The sequence below is a fragment of the Molossus molossus genome, unplaced genomic scaffold, assembly GCF_014108415.1.
Source record: "Molossus molossus isolate mMolMol1 unplaced genomic scaffold, mMolMol1.p scaffold_m16_p_7, whole genome shotgun sequence".
In the NCBI taxonomy this organism is placed as follows: Eukaryota; Metazoa; Chordata; class Mammalia; order Chiroptera; family Molossidae; genus Molossus; species Molossus molossus.
The window spans coordinates 51,577,927-51,600,737 of NW_023425401.1; the positions used below are offsets into that span (position 1 = coordinate 51,577,927).

Below are 22,811 nucleotides of genomic sequence, written 5' to 3' on the forward strand. Positions count from 1 at the left end.
TTTGTTTTGAAGTGTAATCACTTGGGCCTTTAGTATTTTAAAAGCATAGTTGGAGTTGGCATTGCCTTTATGTTACGAAGATGATGAAGTCCAGAACTGTGAACACTGTCAGCCAAGATTATACACAGAATGAAGTTTGAGAAAAAACATTTTAGTAGAACAGATGGGAGAGAGAAATCTTGGGTAAAAGATGTACTGAAACAGAAAATGTAAAAAAAGAAAAAAAATGAAGCATATTAATCAAACACCTATGATGTGTCAAGTACTGTGCTGGGCATATCATAAATAGACAGAGAAACTAAACAATAGGAGTAGCAGCCCAAGAAAAGGAGCTAGAACACGGGCAGTAAAATAGAAAAAGGAGACCAGCATCAAAATAATGAATTAATGTATAATTTACTTTAAAAATTAGAATATAACATCTATTTCATCAAATCCCCAAATCGGGCACTGCAGAGCTCTCTATCCAGCTATGAAAATTTAAGTGGAAACAGACATTTTTCCTACTCTCATGCAATCTACTGAGCTTGATCAATTTATAAGCTCCCCAATTCTCTCATTCTCTTTTCGCTGAAGTTTATTCACAGTGTTTCTCTGTTTGTTTGTGGGTTTGATTCCTGGTCAGGGCACATACTTAGGTTGTGGGTTGGATCCCCGGAGGGGGCAAGTATGGGAGGCAACCGATCAATGTTTCTCTCTCTCTCTCTCAAAATCAATGAACATATTCTCTTGTGAGAATGGAAGAAATATTGAGAGTGGAATGGTTATATTTCCGGCGGGAACAGTTTTGAAAATGTGCCTCATGCAAGGAACTAAGAAGTAATACAGAGGTTTAAGAACAACTATTAAAAGTGTTTAAAGGTAAGTAGATTTTTGCAATGGCTCCAGGAGAAGAACTGTTTGCTTTCAACTTGACCATGCTCATTAAGCAGTAAGAACTAAGAAATGTACCAGAGACACTCACTATACAAACAGAACTGACCTGAGCTACACTTGTGAGGCACACATCATCCACACACTTACCTTTTTTTTGTCTTATCCAACACACACACTCACAACACACATTTACTCACATACATGCACTCACAGTGAGCATATTATCATTACCACTATTATATCTCAAGCTAACAATGAAGACATCTGGAACTAGGTGATCCTATTAATTAAGATGCCAGGGATTCAGAAGAAGAGTTTTATAGTAGTAAGAGAGAGAGTAAAATTAGGAGGACATTTAAAGATATATTGTAACATAGCGAAATATGGGATGTATAGCTCTTGGCTCTTTTGTTCAGTCTTTACCTAGAAGTAAACGCTCCATGGGAACTTAATAAAAACTGGTTGACAGAATAAGAGAATTGTTCAAGGCCAGTGCTTCCGCACCTTTTTCATGTCACAGCCGGCCTAGAAAATATATGGTAAATAAGGGTGAACAGATGTGGTTTCTTACAGCTGGAGAGGATTGACTCCAAGGGTTCCAGCCTACCCCAGGTCTTACAGAACGCCCAAAGGATGAGCAGTACAGTTTCTGAGCATGTGTGTGCCAGGGCCCACGGCAGAGGAATCACGAGTGTAGTCTACAAAATCTTCACTTGAATTATGCTTTTCTTTAGGTCTGACATTAGCCTGTTTCTACTTTCATGTCTTCTGGACAGCTGGTGCTTTAGGTGGGTGCGATAAAAATGCTCCTTCACCATGGATTCTTACTTGGCAAGACCGACGGCTTAGCACTAGATATGGTGGGCTGAATTCAACCTCTGTTCACCCAAGCACGGGGTGGTCCTATATAATATATTCGGTCTACATTCTTCTGTTTTTGTTTTTGTTTTTCTTTTATCCAATTAATTTTATGCAACCTTTAATCTAGTAATAACTGACTACCTTATACTTTTAAATTTATCAATTTTGCTTCTTGTCTTCATAAAATCTTCCCATGGCTCAAATTTCTCTTTACATAATTATTTTCTCAAGTTTCAGAGTTCTATATTCTCTTGAATCAATTTGAAAAGAAAAAAGAAATAGAAATCTAAAATTGTATCTTCCTCACTATCTTTTGTGTTGTTGGTTTTGTTTTGCTTTTATTGAATTCATGTTGAATCACATCTTCTGATGATTCAAGCTGATGTCAAAGCCCACCAGTCAGGACTTTCAGGAACACACCTGTTAGGTTATTTGCTGTGCTGTTGACATGTGGGTTATCTGGAGAAGTTTTGGAGAGGCTTATAGTATTTGGGGCTTGGTCTGTGTGGTTCCAAGAAGGGATGGAGACAGTGGAGGTCCATTTTGATTCAGTGCTGTGGGGAAGACAATCAGTTACTGATTGTCCTAGTAATTTTTGTCTAGAAGGTAAGAGGATCAAAACCAAGCTAAAGTTGTCATTGACAAAGATGCAATTGTCTCTCATGTTAATCAGCAGAGAGGCTGTTATTTTCGTAGTTGTGGCATTTTCTCATCTTTGTCTTCTTTCAGGCAAGGAGTAACTTTGTCTGTCTTGTCCACCACCATCACCAGGTGGCCAGGTCTGGGTATTGTTTGTATTCTGCAAGGATTGTTTATGTGCAGTTGGAAACCTAGGCCTCCAACTTTACTGATGCAGAATCTTTTTATTCATGTGGTTCTTGTTCTCTATTTGCTCACACTTCTCCCTAGAAATCATTTTCCTAGAGACAATTGACTTATAATGTAACAGAGATAGGATAGATTTTATCAGATAGTAGTGTGGTTCCCTTCCTGAACTCTTCAAATCTACAAAAAAAGGAGAAGGAAAATCGAGCTACTGTGAATTTACTTTACAGTATCAAATATCTCAGCTACAGTCAGAAAAGTCACAGCATGAAATTTTGCTCCGGTGAAGCCATCCTGTGGCATAAATGAGAGTCATAGGTGTCTGCATTCTGCCTGGCTTGGCCACACAATTAAAAGGATACAAAATAAAATAATAATAATAATAACAACAATAATAATAATAAATTAGAGAAAGTAAAAAGCAAAAACGAAAGGTAGTTCCCAAATACAGTATCTCACTTTTGGACTGACGATCCCATCTACTTTATCCTCCTCCTTGTGGTTTCCATTTTGTGTGAAAGATATTACTGGGCTTTTGTCAGAATTACTTCCAAAGTGCAATAATATATGAAAAATTCCAAGCGTTTTTTCCATGCAACTCCTTAAACTTATCCCATCTGTCTAGATATAATAAAGACTGAAATTTCTGGTAGGTCTTCTATTATTTTTACTACTATATTCTTCTCGAGTTTTCTGCACTGATACAGCTTTTCCTTGTTTTTATATCCTGCTGGTAATTTTGATGGGAACGGGCAGGGAAAGGAGGGCAGTTGGTTTGGGAAGTATTCATTTCTCTCTCTTATCTGGAGAAATGTATATCATTTCTAAAGACTGAAAGAAAAAAGATATATTTTCCATAAACAGTATTTAAATTTTTACATGCAAATTATTGTAATTGCTGCAAAATTTCATGAACCCAAAATTATCAGATAAAATTTCTTCTTCTAAATGAGAGAGAAATGGAATATATAGTAAATAGATTTAAAGATGTTCTCAGTATACTTAGTTAGGGAAGGACTCTGGTATCCTGCTGCATAGCTCAGCATTTCAAACATAAACATCTCTGTGAGACAACCACTTAGCCAACTTACAAACTTACTGGTTTATTTTTAGGAAGGATTTAGTCAACAGAAATTAATCTATGTTATACTTCTAACTGCCTTCCTCTTCTCACTCAGAAAATCCTAATCAGTGACCCTTGACCCCAATGATTGTGGAACAAAGGATTGAAAACGTTTTGATGTTGTACTCAGAAAAATACAGTTCAGAAGTAAAACAGGAAGTCTACACTTTCTGCATCTATCAGTGTCTGATAAAAAGCAAAATACCTCAAAATCTTCATTTCTGCCATTACTCACTGATTTAGATGAAATTAATAAAGATTGATTAATTTTTAACTGTATGTTAGTTAATTGCTTTCAGAGGTATAATCATGGACTTTCAAAAATGAGAAAACATTTGGAAGTCATCTAGCTTTATGTCTAAAACTAACATGAAAAATTTGATCCAAGTTCAATTAACCTTGTTAAACACACTGTCCCCACAAAAGGTGAAGTACATCCTTAATTTATTTAGTATTTTATTTATAAATATGAACTGTGGATTTTCAAGATAAGATATAATAAAACAGTATTTCCCAAACATATGTAATCAATCAACCGCTTTTCAAAGCCATATCTGTTAAAATTTTCTAGAAGTATATTTCAAAAAAATACTATTTGGGAACATAACTATCCCAACTTTTTCCTTTCATGAAAGAAACCTGGCAAAGATAATCTAAGTGATATATCCATAATCTGCTGGTGTCAATTCCCAGTACCCAAGACTCTAAACACACTTATCTATATAAAATTGTTGTATCTCTTTTAGGACATACTAAAAAGCTGTTTCATTGTCTAGTGAATTTATAATCAAGTAAATAACCTTAAACCGCCATAGCTACTTTGCTTTATTATTTTTATATTTAACTATCTTGTCAAGTACATATACATACTTTTATTTAAATCAAATGATACAGGATTGATAAGAATCAATATAAAATGAATGGTTTTGTTTAAGTATTTGATTATATCCACCAAAATATAGTCAAGTAGCTAAACTTGGCCTATCATGTTCCCCTTTATTGCCACAACAGCAAATTTAATCTGAATCTAGTGTTCATTTATTGCATAATCAGGATAAAGCATTGATTGAAATCTCTTTTATAATTAGGCAGTTTTGCTATTAGTTAAGTTACACATTTTAATATACAAATATATTAGTTTATTGGAAGAAAGTGTCAGTGGTAAAGCTATTTTGGGAGCACTTAGCTCAGTAAATAAAACTAGGGTGGGATTGTAACAGTTAAAGATTGAGTCAGGAGTAATAGTAATAGTGCTTTCACACACAGATCTTCTGGAACTTTCCTCCAGGGCTTTTAAACTGTGTGGTAAACTAAATAGTAAATATAATTTTACCAAACTGGAGATAATTTAGAAAGCAAAATATACCTAAAAATTTAATTATTGACATTAGTAAGAACTGTTATTTTTAAACCAAGATAACATTTGAATTAATTTAACCATCTTGTACAACAGTTACATTATAATACTGTTTTCACAAGGACTGTGTTCCTGACTGTTTATTTTTAAAAAAATTTTTGATGACAGTGTCATAACCATTCTAGAAAAAAATGTTATCAGATTCTAATGGAAGGTTAGCTGTACATAAAAGGAACCTATTTGTTTTTCTTTCCTGTGATTCAGATGCATGGGTTTCTGGGTCCTTGAGAAACCTGATCTAAGAATTAGAATCTTTCTTCTTCCATCTTCCCCCAACAATGTTACTCCGCAGCAGCTTTCTCTTCTATATAGTGTGCAGGTCTTTTTCAAGTTCTTTACCTGTCCCACCTAAGTACAACTTAAAAATGGCTCTAGCCTTTACATAAACCCTTTCTCTGGAATCAGACTGTGGTGTTTCAGCCCTGTGAAGAATTCAACAACGAGATAGCACTGAACACCTATTAGAATGGCCAAGATCCCGAACACTGACAACAACGGATGCTGGTGAGAAGGTGGAGCAGGAGGAACTCTATCATTCATCGTTGCTGGGATTGGAAAAATGGTACAGCCACTTTGAAACACATTTCGTCAGCTTTTTATAAAACTAAACATACTTTTACTCTTTGATCCAGCAATTGTGCTCCTTGGTACTTACCCAACGGAATCGAAGATTTAGGTCCACACAGAAACCTGCACATGGATATTCCTAGCAGCTGTATTCATAATTGCCAAAAGCTGGGAGCAACCAAGATGATTTTCAGTAAGCGAATGATAAACAAACTATGATACATGCAGAAAATAGAATAATATTTAGCAATAAAGAGAAAGGAGCTATCACGCCATGAAAACACATAGGGAAATCTTAAGTGCATATTACTAAGTGAAATAAACCAATCTGAGAAGGCTACATACAGTATGATTGCAACTATATGGTTTTATGGAAAAAGCAAAAAACTATGGACACAACAGAAAGATCAGTGATTGCGCCCTGGCTGGTTGCTCAGTGGTTAGAGCATCGGCCCGCAGACCAAAGAGACCCAGGTTCGACCCACTAAGGACACGTACCTTGGTTATGGTTTGTCCCCGGCCCCGGCTGGGGTTGTGTGGGTGGCAGCAAGTCAGTATGTCTCTCTCACATGCATGTTTCTTCCTCTCTCTTCCACCCTCTCTCCCTTCCGCTCTATCTGAAGATAGATGCAAAAATGTCCTCAGGTGAAGATGGAAGGAAGGAAGGAAGGAAGGAAGGAAGGAAGGAAGGAAGGAAGGAAGGAAGGAAGGAAGGAAGGGAGGGAGGGAGGGAGGGAGGGAGGGAGGGAGGGAGGGAGGGAGGGAAGGAAGGGAGGGAAAGAAAAGAAAGAAAGGTAGGTCAGTGATTGCCAGAGGCAGGGGGTGATGGGGAGGATAAAAGAATGAGCAGTGCACAGAGGATATTTTAGGTTAGGGCAACATCTTTATTACATAATGGTGGATTTATGTCATTACATATTTGTCCAAACCCACAGAATGTACAACCCCAACTGTGAACCCTAAGGTAAACTATGGACTTTGGGTGATTATGATGTATCGATGTAGGTTCATCCTTGGTTAAAAATGTACCGTTCTAATGGATGATATTGATAATGAGAGAGGTTATGCATGTGCAGGGGCAGGAGGTATATGGGAAATCTCTACACCTTCCTTTAAATTTTTTTATAAACTTAAAAGTGATCTTAAAAAGTCTTCAATTTAAAAATGAGTTTATATCAGAAGTACCTATTGCTGTAAATTTACAGCCTGACTATACTTCTGTGTGAAAATATTTTGAAGTGTGAATTATTTTGAGATGTTTCACAGGGATCCTTGAGGTAAAGGGCACTATCAAATTCAGCTTTGTGCCCTCAAGAACCAAACAGTGCCATCCAAATGATTAAAATTTGGTAATTATCGTTTTGATGAACAATGGATGAGCACTAAACAAAGTTAACTGCCTTAATTTGCAAAATATATTATGCTTCAAGATATAGGAATTTATAAACAGGATGAACAACCATCTTGTTTGCCCAAGATTAAGGGTTCTCCAGGAAGTAGGACTTTCAGTGCTAAAACAGGGACATTTCTAGGTGGATGGAAGGGATTTGTCTACATATTTGTACATAGGAAATGCAAGACAGGGAGGGAAGCTAGAAAAACCCTCACTAGATCCCAAGGACGGTAAGGTTTGCTGCTGCAGCCTCCCGCGTAACTTTTCTGCCTTTGGTACCTTCTTTTAAAGGTCTCCTTGCCCAGGAATTCTTGATTCAAGCTCATTTTTATCTCACTAATTCTCTTCTTTCACTTACCCTAGGCCCCTTCCGAGGACACAGAAGGGTTTAGTGTGACATGAGAAGTCTGGAGTTTGTAAATAATAAAGACATATTGGATAATTCTTAGGAAAATCAATAGAGTTATTAGATTTCCCCTTTAGAGAAATTTCACTGGCATCTCTATGAAGGATGGATTGGAAAGGCATAAGGCAAGAGTCAAGGAACCCAGAAAGGAAGTGATAACAATTTGGTAATCACTCAGGAGACAGGTGGAGGTGCCTAGGTGTACACACATAGGTTTTAGGTTCTCTTTTGAGTTAGTAAACAAGAGTTAATTAAAACAAATTAATGATAGTTGATATCAGATTTGGGATCAAAATAGAGAAAGGGAAATTTTTGGATGTTGCCATCTACCAAAATAAATAATACGAGGCCATGAGTTTAGATTTGGTTATTTTGCTTTCAGATGACTGGTTAATCCAGAAAGTGATAGCTAATAAAAATTTTAGCATTAGAGTCTGGAGTTTAGGAAAAGAGTGTCAATGTAAGATGCGTATTTAGGAATCTTTATTTATGTTTTAAATGGAACACTTTAAAAAATATATTTTTAATTGATTTGAGACAGAGAGAGAGAGAGAGAGAGAAACATCAATCATATGCACCCTGACTGGAGAATGAATAGTCGAACAGGATGATGCTCAACCAACTGGGCCACACCAGCCAGGGCTTATTTAGGAATCTTTGGAATCAAAATGGCAGGCAGAGCTAAAGGCATGAAAGAAATTGTTTATGTTAAATTGTAGTTTTAGCTAATGCTTACATATTATGATATTGTTATTATCCCCAGTTTATAGGTGGGCCACAGAAAGGGTAAATTTCTTTCTCAAAGTCAAATAACTCTCAAATAGTAGAGCCTTCATTTTAACCAAAGAAATGTGGCTTCAGATAACTTAGAATTTTTCCTAGTGTATGTCAAAATTTAAGAACTAGACAAGATGATAAGAACCTGCAAAAATTCTCCCTATCTCACTGTCTAAAGTCACAAATTCTGATGTTTATATTACTTCTAAATCAGTCTAAGAATTTTAGTACCACATTTTGAGTTTTTTACTTTTCCTTCTTTCAGTCTGTTCACCTGGCTTTTTGTACAGGTTGTATTCTCTGCTAATATTCTAGTTGTAACCCATGTTCCTGTTTGGCTTACCAGTTCAACCTCCTTGTCCCCATCCACTTGGTTCATTCACTAGCCTTCACTTCTTCACTTCATTTCTTGTATCAAAATATCCTAACATCTGTTAGATGTGGGCATTTTATATGCATGTGTATGTGTAAGATAGATGATGATAGATAGATAGATGATAGAATAAAAAACTAAACATGATGTGTTACCTACTATTTAGTGCATGTGTCCATGTCTACCCAGAATGGGAATGTATTAAGTCAAATGAGTGTGTGGTTGAACATTGTGACTGGTTAAACTGTGGAGACATAGCTAGGAAGGATATTATAGAGTTTTAAAAGGCTAGAAGAAACTATGGAAATCATATGGGAGATTATTTTAGAAAAAGCAAGAGACAAACCTCTATCAACTTCCTAGCATACTAAGATATTCATAGAAAAACACTCACTTTTCCATGTACCTTTTTGCTTCTTTTCCCTACCTGCACTTATTTCTTACCTCACATATCTTCAAAACAGAGAAAGCCAGATTGCGCGCGCGCACACACACACACACACACACACACACACACACACACTTTCATAAATCTGAAGAGGTTAGATTCTACATCTAAAGAGATCATTGTTCTAATGAAATCTAGCTGATGCTATTGCTTTAGTGATATCTCCACTTCAACAGTGACATGGGAACGTCCACAAAAAGACCCAAAAGGGAAGTAAAGATACAGTTTAATGAACCTATCTGTCTTGCTTTACTCTCTTTTATAATATGGGACAATTACATAGTGCATATTAATTCACCATGTATTCACATAATAAATTCCTTTTAAAGCAAGTGACAGGAGACAGAATAAAATATTGATAGAAAATTGCCAGATTTACCACCACTAGTCACCTACAATTTAGAACATCATTAATCACCACTCCCTTATCTATTTTTTTTTTTCTATTTTTGCTCCCAGTAAGTCACAAGTGTTCTTTCTCTAGTTCATTGCTTTTATAAATAACTATTGTAGTAACTGCCTGCAACTTATTTTGGAATCTATTCTCCTGTGTGCAATCATTTGGGTGTAATCAGTCCTGCACCTTGGTCAGCCCAGAATATACAAATGCTGTTCTGGAGAAAAGCACAGCTTGCTCCTATTGATAGTGTTTGCTACTGGCACGCACGTGTCCTGATTGCAACCTTGGCTCCCTGGGGAGAGAGAGGTTTATGCCAAAAGGAAAAAAATGGAATTAGGCCTTGTAAGTCCCCAGCACAAGTTTTCTGTCTAATATGCCTCCTAAAACGGCACCATAATTCACTTAAGTCCTATAGACACAATCATTCTTTACTTCTAAGCGGAAGAGCAATAGCTTTTGACCAACAGACCATCTCAGTCTTAGCAGAGATCCTTAATCTGATATTTATTTGATCTTTATTCTGGAAATCACAATTGATCTTAGCTGAAAGGCTAATGTTAAAACACAAAAGTAAGTAAAAAATTATGAAAGGGAAGGTTTGGTTTCACAAATGTGAATGAATAACTAGAATGCTGTTAACTGGATTTATGAACATGAATATTTTACCTGGTGCTACAACTACCACCCAGTGAATTCAATGTCAAATTATTTTATTAGGTAATATTGAAATATTTACTTTATTAGATAGTTAAAATAATTTAATGCCAATTGCATTAAGTAAATATTAATTTCTATAATGATTAGCTCTTAATAAATAGAAACAAAATTAAATCTCCATGTATCACTTATTACTTATTATAGGCATTTCCAATATTCAAATAGTTCAAAAGAAAATATTATTATTGTTAACAACTTGAAATTTAGAATCAGACAGGCAAGACTTATCTGGGTATTGCAGCTCATTATCTTTGTAATATCTGTGATGACATTAGGGTACACATTTATTCCCCGCCAATCTCAGCTTCTTTTTCTAAAAAATGTGAATAATAATTTCTATGCCCAGTGATTTTCAACTTTTTTTCATCTCATGGCACACATAAACTAATTACTAAAATTTTGTGGCACACCAACAAATATATTTTTTTGTCGATCTGACGGAAGAAATAGGTGTAATTTTGATTCGTTCATATCGGTCGGCTTTTGTTGTGTTGGCTGTTGTCATTTTGTTGTTGTTGTTTGTTTGGCAGTCTACAAAAAAAGATGTAAGTGCCCCTGATTAAATAGTCAGATGTTACATGTTTTAAAAATCTTGCAGCACACCAGTTGAAAATTGTTGCCTATGCCTAATTGTTATTGTGAGCATTAACTGAGACCGTGTTTGCAAAGTAGCTGGCACATAGCATGCATTCAATAATTGGTGGGTATTAATAACTTTCATTTTTATTGTTTTCCATGGCTTGAAACACAAATCACATTTTCCTCAAGAAGCATTTTTTCCCCCACATTGTGGCCAGTATCTTGGTAAAGTCCATGTAGAAATATTTCACTCAAAACTTAACTAAAATTAAAAGCATCATTTCAATGAAAATATAGCAATTTAAGTAAGTACCCGTTTAGGGGATCAGGACTATGGCTTTTTTGTTGCAGTAACATCCACGGTGGGAAGTCTTTCCACGAAGGGGCAGAGGTTCCCATAGACCAGTGACTCAGTAGCTGTCCTCTCCTGTTGGTCTGCACAAAGGCAACAAACACTCTTTCTCTCCCTTTCTGACCTCAGCTTCGGAGGCTTGAGTTAATTATAGTCCACAGTTCATCACATATTATTTTCATTGGCTCATGCAAATTCCCTTTTGTTACTTACTGGTTTATTTTATCTTCGTGCCCAGGCATTATATTTGCAGGACAATGGAAAGAGGATACATGGAGGCTTCAGGCTTCAGGCCAGTGACTCACTCTCTCTGTTTCTTGAACTTCTAGAGGCCTCAAGCATATGCATGTGAACACCTGACACCATATGTCTGTATTCCATCCTCCACCACTGCCCACCTTCTTAGGCCTTGGGATGCCACACTGACAAAGACTCTTTCCCTTACCAAACATCAGCCATGCTCCGCTCAGGCCTATTTTCATCTAGGCTTTGACACTGGGCTTTAGGTCTGTCCTTGTTGGGCCTGCATCACCCAATTTTTGCCAGAATCCTGTCAAGTTGGTTTAACTAGAATCTGGCATTACCCTTGAGGTTTCCTCTCATTCATCTTCCATCTACTGACTCCCACCACGCTTCTGAGCTATAACTCCCCATTTGTCCATGTTGAATTCATAATTGAGCCAAGTTATTATTTTTAAAATTTCTATACAGGTTGTCCTTAATTTAAGATATATATACGCCTGTAAATTAACTATTACTGATTCCTTATGTGTATTAATAACTATATTTGCCCACCAGTAAGGCAAGATTTGAGCATACTTTTATTTTCCTTGGGTCCCCATCACTCCTCACACCATTATATTGACACTGGGGAGGGATGAACTAGAACCTTACAGAATTTGCAGTCTTGTCAGGAGATGTCACAAACCACTTCTCCATGTTGGTCACTGCTTTGGAGGTAAAGTGAAAAAGAAGAGTTGTCTAAATGTGTGTAGTGTAGGGTTCCTTCTGAGATTTCCCAGGTGTACATCTTTATCATATAGATCTCAGACAACTCTCTACATACTTGAAAATAATTACTTTTATATTTTTGTTAGATTATTTGTGCACTTGATATGTAAAATGCTGCTGTATAAATACATTGTGAATAGCTTTAATGAGTATTTAGGGTCCAAAAGAGGATTGTAGCTTCTTGTTTTTGGTTTTATATACTGACAAAGCAAGCAAATGGTTCCAAGCTTTGCTAATGGCTTGGAATGTTTGTTTTTCAGGAGCACAACCTTGAAGACCTGGTTTCTGCTTATCAAATTACACACATCTTCCTTGGTTCAAATTAAATTAAAAAGTCTCATATGTAAGTATTTCACCTTTCAAAATATATAATGCATCTTAAGTAATGAATCTTAATTTTTCTAAATTAGTGACAGAAATTAATTTTATTTTGCTATTTAATTGTTAAAATGTGTAGATGTAACCAATGCTCCATTCATTTACATTTTTGAAATAGTAAATGGTGAAAACATACCAAGAAACAGTGTTGTAACTTTGGTTTGTTCTCATTTAGCACTGGACTTTAAAGGTCTAGGTAGACTACATTTCCAAGAAGATTCCTTTTAAGAATCATGTAAGTACTTTTTTAACGTGAGTTGAACAGGGGAATACTATAAAAAATAAAATAATTTAAAATATTATTAACCAGAGCATGTCTGTCAGAGAAATCTATAATCTTGACTATGCTATGAATATGAATTTAAATCTTTAAAAACCTTTTCAAAATGCTTGTGTTTAAACAAACACAAACACAAGGTACACATTACAAGCTATACGAACCTTTCTACCAGTTTAAACCCTGTAGTTTATGGCGTTGTGTCCCCCTGAACCAAAGAAAATTCTCCAACACCAGTTTGTAATTGTTTGTTTGAAACAGATGAACATTCAAAATGAAAATAGACCTTCATCAATTTACCAATTTGATTTAAAAAGAAGCATATGGGGTAGGAATTTTAGAAAATGCTTCCATTTGGTGGAATTTTTTTCTTAAATAATGAATCATATTAGTTTTGAGGAAAACTCTTTTGTTGTTTTACTACACAGGCTTAGCTGTCATTTTTATTTGCTAGTCTGTACTAAACATGAAGAATAAAGATTTAGTCCTCAAAAAACGTAGCTTCCGGTAGAAGAAATAAAGAAAAATCATACATTTTTTTCAGCTGTTTGGAGTATTAGAGATATCTGTTGAGCTACAGATGAATTAATGCTAACAGCATCAGAATACACACTAATTTGGGTTCTGAGTTGACCACCCCATTCTGCTTACATTCGCTGCTTCCCTACTACATTGCTACTGCCGTCTAACTGGTGACCACAAAATAATCCAGCTTTCATTTCCCCTGAGCACCAAACCCATACACCAGACTGCCTGCCAGGCAGTCCTCTTGTGATTTGAAACTCCCAGCATTTAACCCTGCAACTATGATCCGCCCGCCCTGACCTTTGTTTCCTTCTCTACTTCCTTTTCCTTTTGTAACTGTCATCCACTCAGTTGTAAACCATGGAAGTCAAGGGGTCATTTTTCACTTCATGTTTATTTCTCATATGCAAATTTGATGAAAATCTCATTTCTCTGCTTAAAAATACCAAAATGTCTCCCCCATCTACACGATTAAATCTCTATCTAGTCTGAATCATGAAGTTCCTAATATTCAGACCGTTGCCTTCTTGTCCAGCTCTGTCTGGTTTCCACGTGTGAAAAAGGTGCGGTAACCTTCGCTCTTACCTTGGACTGTGGTCATTGAAAGTTTTCTGCTTCCAAATGTCCATAAAGACTGACTACAGCAACATAAACTACCACAGGAGAGTCTGAATTTTTATTTGTTTTTCAATAGTAAAAATGGCCTGTAGGAAAAGGCTACAATTATAACACAATTCAATAATTAGAGATAATTACCCAAGAGTAATTTGTTTCCATATATTAAAAGCTTAGTGGGACACGGGCCATTAAACAACCCTTTCCTGATTCCAAATGATAACTTCCCATCTGGTAAATTGGTTTCATTTTCTTCTTAACCAAGTTTATGTACTTTAATACTGTCTAAGCGTGCCTCCTTATACTCCTACAATATATATGTAAATAGACTAGCCTTTTACTAACAGGACCCAATAAAATTGAGAATTTGCAAAAGGCAAAATTTTTACCCCCATAAACAAAACATTCATAGTAAATTAAAAGTGCAAATTAAATTGATAGAGAACCTTTCATATAGAAAATAATAATTTGTGGGATCATTTAAAGACATTTTCCTAGATATAAATATTTCTCTTCCCTCTTCAGGTTACCCAAAGAGCATGTGTTGGTGTATAAATTTGATCTGTAAACCTGAAAGAAGAAACTCTATATTTTAAATATCAACATTCAATCCAAAAGGCCAACTCAGCTGTGTAGAGTCTTTTGGCATATTAAACACAAAGTTCTATCTCCTAAATGCCCTAGGCATTTCCATAACGATAAGGTGTTGCTTTGAAAAGTAGACATTATCCCGGGTCCCTGAGGCCAAACAAGGTTCTAGCTGTCACATTTTAGAAATAATCAGGGTGTCCAAGAAAGTCCATACTGTAAGAGTAACTGGAACTAGAAGACTGCATCTGTTATGATGGCCGAATATCTAATATTTCTATTTGTTAGTCTTTTTTCTCTTTTTCTTTCCCTTTTTCTTTTACTACTGAGTCATTTGTTTTTTAAGTAAGATTTAGATCCTTAGTCTACTTTCTTTTGAAATAATTTAAGCACAAAGAATTATGTTGAGAGTAAAGTTGTTATCGAATGCCCAACTTCATCAAATATTGACATTTAAGTTTATACTTCTTATAAACATAAGTAACATAACATAAATAGAATATTGGGCTTAGATATGTTTTTAAAGAAATAAAACATTATTGAAATAATTGTAGCTGCCTGTGTCTTCCTCTCTTATTTCTTAGAGGAAAATCTATTTTGAATTTGATGCTTAACTTTTCGAGAATTATTTTATGTTTACTACTTACATATGAATGTATGTGCATAAGCAGTATCACTTGCTTCTTTAAACCTGATGAACCCAATATAATTCTATCTGCATTCCTCTACTACTTGATTCTATTCCTTCAACATTATGTTCCTGAGACTTTTTCATGCCGATGTATACAACTGTTTTTCATTTAAACTTCTGTATCCATTAAGTGACTATACTTCAATCTATACATTGTCTATTTGCAGAACATACAGGTTGTTCCTTTTTTTTTTTTCCTATTACAATTAATCCTACAACAAATACTTTAAAAATGTCTATTATTGCACATATGAGGAAGTTTACCTAATGGTATATACTTAATTGTGAAAAGCTGGTTCGTAGAGTGTGCACATTTTAAACTTCATTGATATTGCCAAATCAGTCACCAAGATGTGTGTGTGTACCAATATATACACACAAAAAAAGTATATGAGCTTTGAAACAAACAATAAAGTATTTACAGCATCACCTACCTGGGCAAGAGTTTTCTGGACAAGTAACATTAGCATAGATAAGTTGTATGGTTATAAATACTTTTGATTCTCGCCCTGGCCTGTTTGCTCAGCGGTTAGAGTGTTGGCCTGCAGTCTGGAGAGACCTGGGTTTGGTTCCTGCTAAAGGCATGTACCTCGGTTGCAGTTTGTCCCCGGCCCTGGTTGGGTCGTGTGGGTGGCAGCCACTCGATGTGTCCCTTTCACGTCAATGTTTCTCTCTCTCTCTCCCTCTCTCTTTATATGAACAAAAAATGGAAAAATGTCCTCAGGTGAGGAATAAATAAATAAATAAATAAATAAATAAATAAATATTTTTGATTCTCAACATAAATGTTAACCTCTTAACTATTTCTTCAGTCCTGGAAACCATTCATATATCTTTCTATATTCAAACAAATAGAATTGGAATTATCTCAGCTATTAATCTTGTGATTGTATTTAATTTAAAGTAACAGCTTAGACATGATCTAGGACCTAAGAATACCATATATAAATTTTTTTTTTAAGGTTATGCATTACTGCAAACTCTCTTATTCAAAGCTTGTCAGAGCACTCAGAAAATTTGACATTTCTCTATGCAATATCTCTACAAGTTATTTTATTGCCAGGTTTGGGGAGATGTTATAATATCTGCTTGTGAATACAAACTATACTTCATTTGTGTACAAATTGTCAAGAATATATCTTTATAAAGCAAATAAACAAAACCCCCAGCTTACTCCTTTCATAAATTATACTCATACAGCTAAACATATAGATGAGTATTTTAAAATTTCACTTATAAGATGGTAACTTGAAATCTTAAAAATACTTATTTGTGGTAATAATGTTCCTCTCAGTCCGCCAAAGTTGATTTAAATCACCGTTAAAGCTTAACTATATAATGTTTTAATTGGAGAGAGCCAGTCATTTTTATTTTTCATAAGGGAAATTATTATAAACTTACAGTGCAGAATATATCTACTGATAAGTGTCAGGAAATATTTTCTTTGGTATTCGATCTAGTGCAGTTTTATGGATAAAATCTTGTTACCATGTTCAGGGGTGTGAAAACAAAAACTTGCACACAAACCAATATTCTGTTATCACCATAGAAGACTAATGTTTGTGTTTTATTATAATACAACCAAAATATACATTTTAAAAATTTCAATTATTTTAGATTACAAGACTGCATTTCTCTCAAAATAGCAAAACTATAAATTCAAAATTGACTGCTAAGCACTTACAATACCAGAATTAAATTATACAATTAATTGACCGAGTCTTACCCTTTCCCCAAAAAATCATCTATTGTAGACTTACTATAAATACTTTATACTACAGAATATTTAAATGAGAGGTAAAAGTCATATACATGTTCCTGCCTTTGCACTGTCAGTGGGTAGCATCTTGGAATTTTCTATCTTATTTTTTAACCTTACATGTAAGCTCAACTATTTAAATATTGTAGTCATCTTCCATGAGAAAAATAGATCTTTTTATAAAAACATTTTAAATATCTTCTTTTTTTCTAAACTATCCATTCCCAATAAGGTAAATCAAATGCAATATTCTGTCTAAGAAAAATGTAACTTTCTAAACAGAAGCTATTTCAGTTTTTAATTCCATTTGTATTAATGATATCTATGAAATATATGTAAGTTTAAAATGTCAGTGTTGAGTGAATGTTTTGGTTTAATTTAATATTTTGTGGCCATCAATGTATTAAATTGTCTTAAAATTTTAATTTTGATAATGTTGAAAAGAAGGCACTGTCCACTATAAACTAATTTATTTAGTTTAGACTGTATAATCCAGCAGGAACAAAACTTAATAGCATATGAAGAACCAAAATATAGACCAAAGGAAAATTCAAGAGGAAGACCATTTTGCAGGCAGCTATTTTAAATACCCATTAGTTAACAGATGGTGAGATTTTTGTATCAATTATAGTTCTACTACTGTGTGGCTTTTACAAATTTCTCTATGACTATTTTTCCTTCTCTTAAGTAATTTGATTGGTTTTCAAAAATGTTTATTCAATAATGTGAATATAATGTTTTGAGCTCTTTGGAGGCGGGCATTCTACATAAATTAATTACTCAAAAAATCCATTTCTAGACAAATTCTTTAAATTCTGAGTAAACTGAATGTAAATGAAAGCAGACAGGCAGGATTCCATGTAGCAACATAAAAAGCCAGAATGAAACGGAGGCAAGAATAGGCAAGTCAAAGACTTGTATTCGAAACAGGAGAGGAAAATAAGAATCCAAGGAAAAACATAGACATTTTATGACATCGCCATCAAGAGCTGATTTCTAAGCAAATGTATTTGAAAGTATTTACTATACTCTTATTTTTCATTATGTCAAAGAGAATTTGGTAAAATCTTCAGTGGTGAGCAAGTATATATATTGTGTCTTGTCTTACATTTAATGTATTCACACTGTTGCTCAAGTGTTCTAGGCAATTAAAAGGTTAGAAAATTACATGTAGCTTAGATGTCCTCTATCTTTATAAATATACATAAATCTTTGTCCATTAGTTTTTTTTATTATCTGACATTCTATTTTACTAACATTATTTCAAATTTATTTTGTCATTATTATAAATTAATAGTTTTATATCCAAAGCAGCCAGAATAGTAGATGTAAATGAAAATAGGCTTCCAAAAATGTGTCTGAATAACTATAAGAAACAAGGAATTAAAAAATGGCTTGGACATTCACATTTGGATGAAAACCAAATTTATTTTCACACGTCAATCCTAACATTTGAGCTTCGTTCATGTAATTTTCTCAAAGCTACCCATAATTTGATCATTACTGTCTGACATACAAATATGTGGAAATCTTCGCAAAATAAAGTATACCCCCACTTATTTGCTTTGAAGTTGCTATGAGTTCCTGGAACATTTCAACCCAGCAAATCAATTTACAAACACTTTTGTTATGGTATTCAATTAGCAGTCTGATCCTACTGCAACTATTCTTAGGCATTATTTTTCCAAAGACTAATTTGTTCTGGTTTGTTTTTTTGGACAACTTAAGTTTTAAATCCTTAAGTTTTTCTTATACAGAGACATCTACAAATATTTATGAGTTTAATATCAAAAGGGGTACTTAACCTCACACATCAGTGTGACTACTTTGAGATAGATAAGTGACGTGAATAAAACAAATGTAGAGAGGATGCTGTGAGCGTCAAGCCCATCACAGACATGACTTTGACCACTGTAATAAGCTACCCTCTCATCACACAGGTTCTCACAGGCTTTTTTTCAAGACACGTAGAATGCATGAGAAACGAGCAATGTCTGCTATTTAGTTTTCTGAAAAGCTGCCTTCCATGTAAGGAAGTGACTAATTTTTCATTTCACACTAAAAAGGGCATGAAAAGGCAAAACAGAAGAAGGCTAAGGGTTTTGTATTGAAGGAGAGGTGAGTCCTGCTTAAATGAGCAGAAAACATACCATGCACATTTGGAGGTAGGGTCCAGCTGGAAATATGTGCTAACAAAACATGAAAAGTGTTTATATTGTGAGTTTGTTTTCTTTACATGCAGTAGGCTTATTTATTATTAATTTACTAAAACAATGCTACTTGAATTACAGCATATAATCTCAGAAATGCAAAAAGATTGTGAGGAAAAAGATGTCAAAGAGTTAACTTAACCCTTTCCGTTGTCAACAATTTTGCATTTGTTCTGCTATTTGACAATATATCTCCCCATTCCCACCCCTATTGTCTAACTAATTCTATCTTTATGTATGTATATATTGTTTTTTTCTATTCACTCAAATAAAATCCCATAATCCAATATATTCAAGAGAATAAAGGCAGTAAATGAAAATAATTTATAGAGTATGATGAGTCTTTAGAAAAAAGAAAACAATGAAATCCTCTTGATTGCAAATAAATTTGTGTTCATTTTTCCCATGATCCTTTAGAAAATTTGCTTCCCTCAGACTTTTGCTAGCAGTTGTTTTTTTTTTTTAAATAATCTACAATTTATTTAACAGATGTATTATAAATTGGCAGCTACTTATACTCTGGTGAATAAAGCTACGTTACAGTTCACCCACTTTATTTGTGACTGTTCTTCCTTTTTATGGGGCTGTGACTTTTCCCCAAAGCCAGAATTTATAGCTGTCTTTCCTTCTGTCCCTTAACAAATCCCATCTGCATGCCTTCTCATTAGGATGCAGCATACATCATGATGCTTCCCTTATTTTATTTAAATGTTTTTCCATAGCTTACTTAAATATTTATTAAGCATTCTGTCCCTATAAAGCTCAACATATACTCTCAAAACACATAACTGAGCACCAACTTCTCTCTGTGAACCTGTTTCTCCTGGTAATTCACACGGAATCCTGGGAGGAACATTTACAGCCTTCAGTAAATCAGTGCTGTAGGACACTAAATAACCCCCGAGGCCTGAAAAAATAATACACCTCTCTAAACTCCTAAACCATGCACCAAAAGTGAATGGCTCACTGTGAACGTTTCTGTTTGGTATACAAGTGGTCTGAATTTGTGTCTTCCCTCCAATTCCTACCATAAGGTAGCCAGGTCTAGAGTGGAATGATTTATCTGTTTATAAGAACATACAGCACAACAGCATGGTAAACTCCATGCCTAGGGACCATGCGAGGGAACCAAGCACCTTAGCACATTATCATCTGTGATGTTTGCTTAGCTCACTTATTTACAGAGCATCATGAGTTCAAAAGCTCAGAACATAAAACATTCACAAATGTAAATTCCCTGTTTCGAGAATAATTCTGATACATTGCAGGTACAGGTTTGGTTCTTAGAAAACGGGTTCAGATTTGCCCTTCGTATGCCATATTCACCATGCATAGTCTTACTCCTATTATTTTTCTTGTGCCTTAGCAAAACTCCATGGAAAACTCTTATGAGTTAGTCTAAAGGATGTACAAACAAAAGACAGTGTTTTTGCAGGTAAAAATTATTTTCTTTAAATTAACAGAAAACTACGTGGCCACCGCTCTGGGAAGCTCATCTCGGTGATGCCTTCGGTTGCGTTTCTTCTTCATTTCCTGCATGTGCTTCCACTTTGGGACGCCCTTGTTCCGCTGTCTCCGCTTCTCCCGGTGCCACATCTGTTCGCAGTACTGGTCGAGGCTGAAGTTTGGGCTGCTAAGGATTTGGATGTAGTCTTTGTATCTCAACCGTGACTCAGCCAACAGATCCTTGACCTGCCCCTCCTCGTGCTCTGCCCTCTGGGTATTTTCCATCTGTTCATTCTCAATGACATTCAAAGTCAGCTTCACTATGGTGTGGATAAAAGTGTGTTCCTGTGCCTTGCAGTAATACATCCCAGAGTCCTTCTTCTGCAAACTTCGAATCAGTAGCCCATATTCTGTTTTGATGATCCTTTCATCAGGTTTCAACTGCAGAATTGGAAAAATGTAGGTAATAAATGAAAACCAGAGAGGGCTGTGAGCAAATGAAAACATGCTACATGGCTTTACTTAGATGAACCTAAAAGATATACTCCCTGTCTCTCTGTCATCAAGCATAATATCATCATCATAGCCAAAGAGAGTAAAAAAAATTCAGCTGAAGTAACAGACCCCAAAAATGCATGCTTGCATCTTAGAATGCCTACCTGAATCTTTGAAATACAGTTAGTTTTTCTCCCAGCCTATGGATAGGAATGAAAAGCTGTAAAAAATTAATGAAGTAAAACCGGAAACTATCAAATGATCACCTTTACAGAGATTTCAGATAGCAATTGGTATTCTAAGAATTTCAGAGCTAGAATGTGACAGTCACATGTAGAAAAGAGCTTTAGTGCGTGTACATGTACTACTTTTAATATAGAATAGAACAATGATTTCAAAAGATCACTGTGTTTTCTAGATCTCACCAAACAAATGATCTGAATAGCATATGGAAACTGTAAGTGGTGACTCGTTAAAAGTCAAGTGGAAAGGCAAGGAGGCAGCCTTTTGAATGTGAGAGCTGTAAGTGAACAGGACCATAGTCAGAAGGTTAGCAACATCTGAAGCTGAATTTCCCTTTTTACTCCGGATTGAATTTTGATACTTTGTGTATATGTGATACTGTAGACTCTGTCATTTGTGGAAATATTTGCAATACCTCGATATACTATAACATGGTAATGTGATTTCAAGTGTGAGACCACTCAATGAACAAAAAGAACCTCCCCTGAAATGCGATGCTCTTTCCCCTTTGAAGCAACACCACCGAAAGGCAATTCAAACACTTGCGCGGGCCTGGCCCGCAGTCCGGTGTGAATAGCGACTCTATCTTCAATAAAACCAAAGGCACGCTTATTGATACAAGAGCTCCGTGTAACGTGCAGTATTGTGAGGTGGCTCGACATTAAGTAGAATCACAACAACAACAGAGAAGCCTGGAAGATTTCCAGTTTACACATCTGCCCCCGTATTGTAGACTTTCCGTTGATGGAAATCAAGGAGGCATAAAGACAACTAAATTAAATTTATTCACAGTGGGTGGACTAAGCACTGCATCTTTATGTGAAAAATATGTAGGAAAAATCCCTCAATCCTGGAAATCTGAGAAAAGGAAAAGAAACATCTCTGGCTACCAGCCCAGTTAACTAACGAGTATATGGCCAACCACCCTCTGGGCCAGAAAAGTGCAGCTGGTGGGGTACCACACGAGGCCAAAGGCAGGTCACAGAGCAGATCCCTGGTTAATGAGGCTGAATGGTCTCCAGCCCCGACTTCGCTTCTCACTGAAGCCACACCATTAAGGGTTTGTTTGTTTGTTTCCTTTACTTTGCCCATTTGGTGAGCTGGGCACACAGTATTTTTTCTAAGGAATTTATTCTAAAGGATCGGACATTTTTAAATGCTATTGTAATGCAAACTAATCTTGAATTCACTTAGATCCTCAGTAATCACAGGAGTCTTGTGCCTAAAATAAATGTGAATTTTAATGGTAAGGTTCTAAAACGCCAATCTGAAACAGACACATCAATCTCAAAATGAACACACCAGATATATTATTTTAAATAATTTTACTGTAGAAATACTTTTTTAAAATTTAAATACATCTTGGAACACAAAAAACTGACTCCATAAGCCTAGGTTCTGGTCACTATCTGCTAGACTTCTGATGATAACTCATTTATCTTCCTTGCTTGGTCTCCCA

At 35.3% G+C, this 22,811-nt stretch overlaps 1 protein-coding gene across 1 annotated transcript in view; it reads right to left on the minus strand.

Annotated features, from left to right (window-relative positions):
- Window positions 1-17,310: 17,310 nt before the first annotated feature.
- Window positions 17,311-22,811, minus strand: part of SEMA3D (semaphorin 3D) — a 155,337-nt gene continuing 149,836 nt past the window's right edge. Inside the window, exon 17 of the mRNA XM_036247468.1 lies at window positions 17,311-21,055. Coding sequence (XP_036103361.1) covers window positions 20,636-21,055 — 420 coding nt within the window. The 3' untranslated portion in view covers window positions 17,311-20,635. The remainder of the gene's footprint in view (window positions 21,056-22,811) is intronic.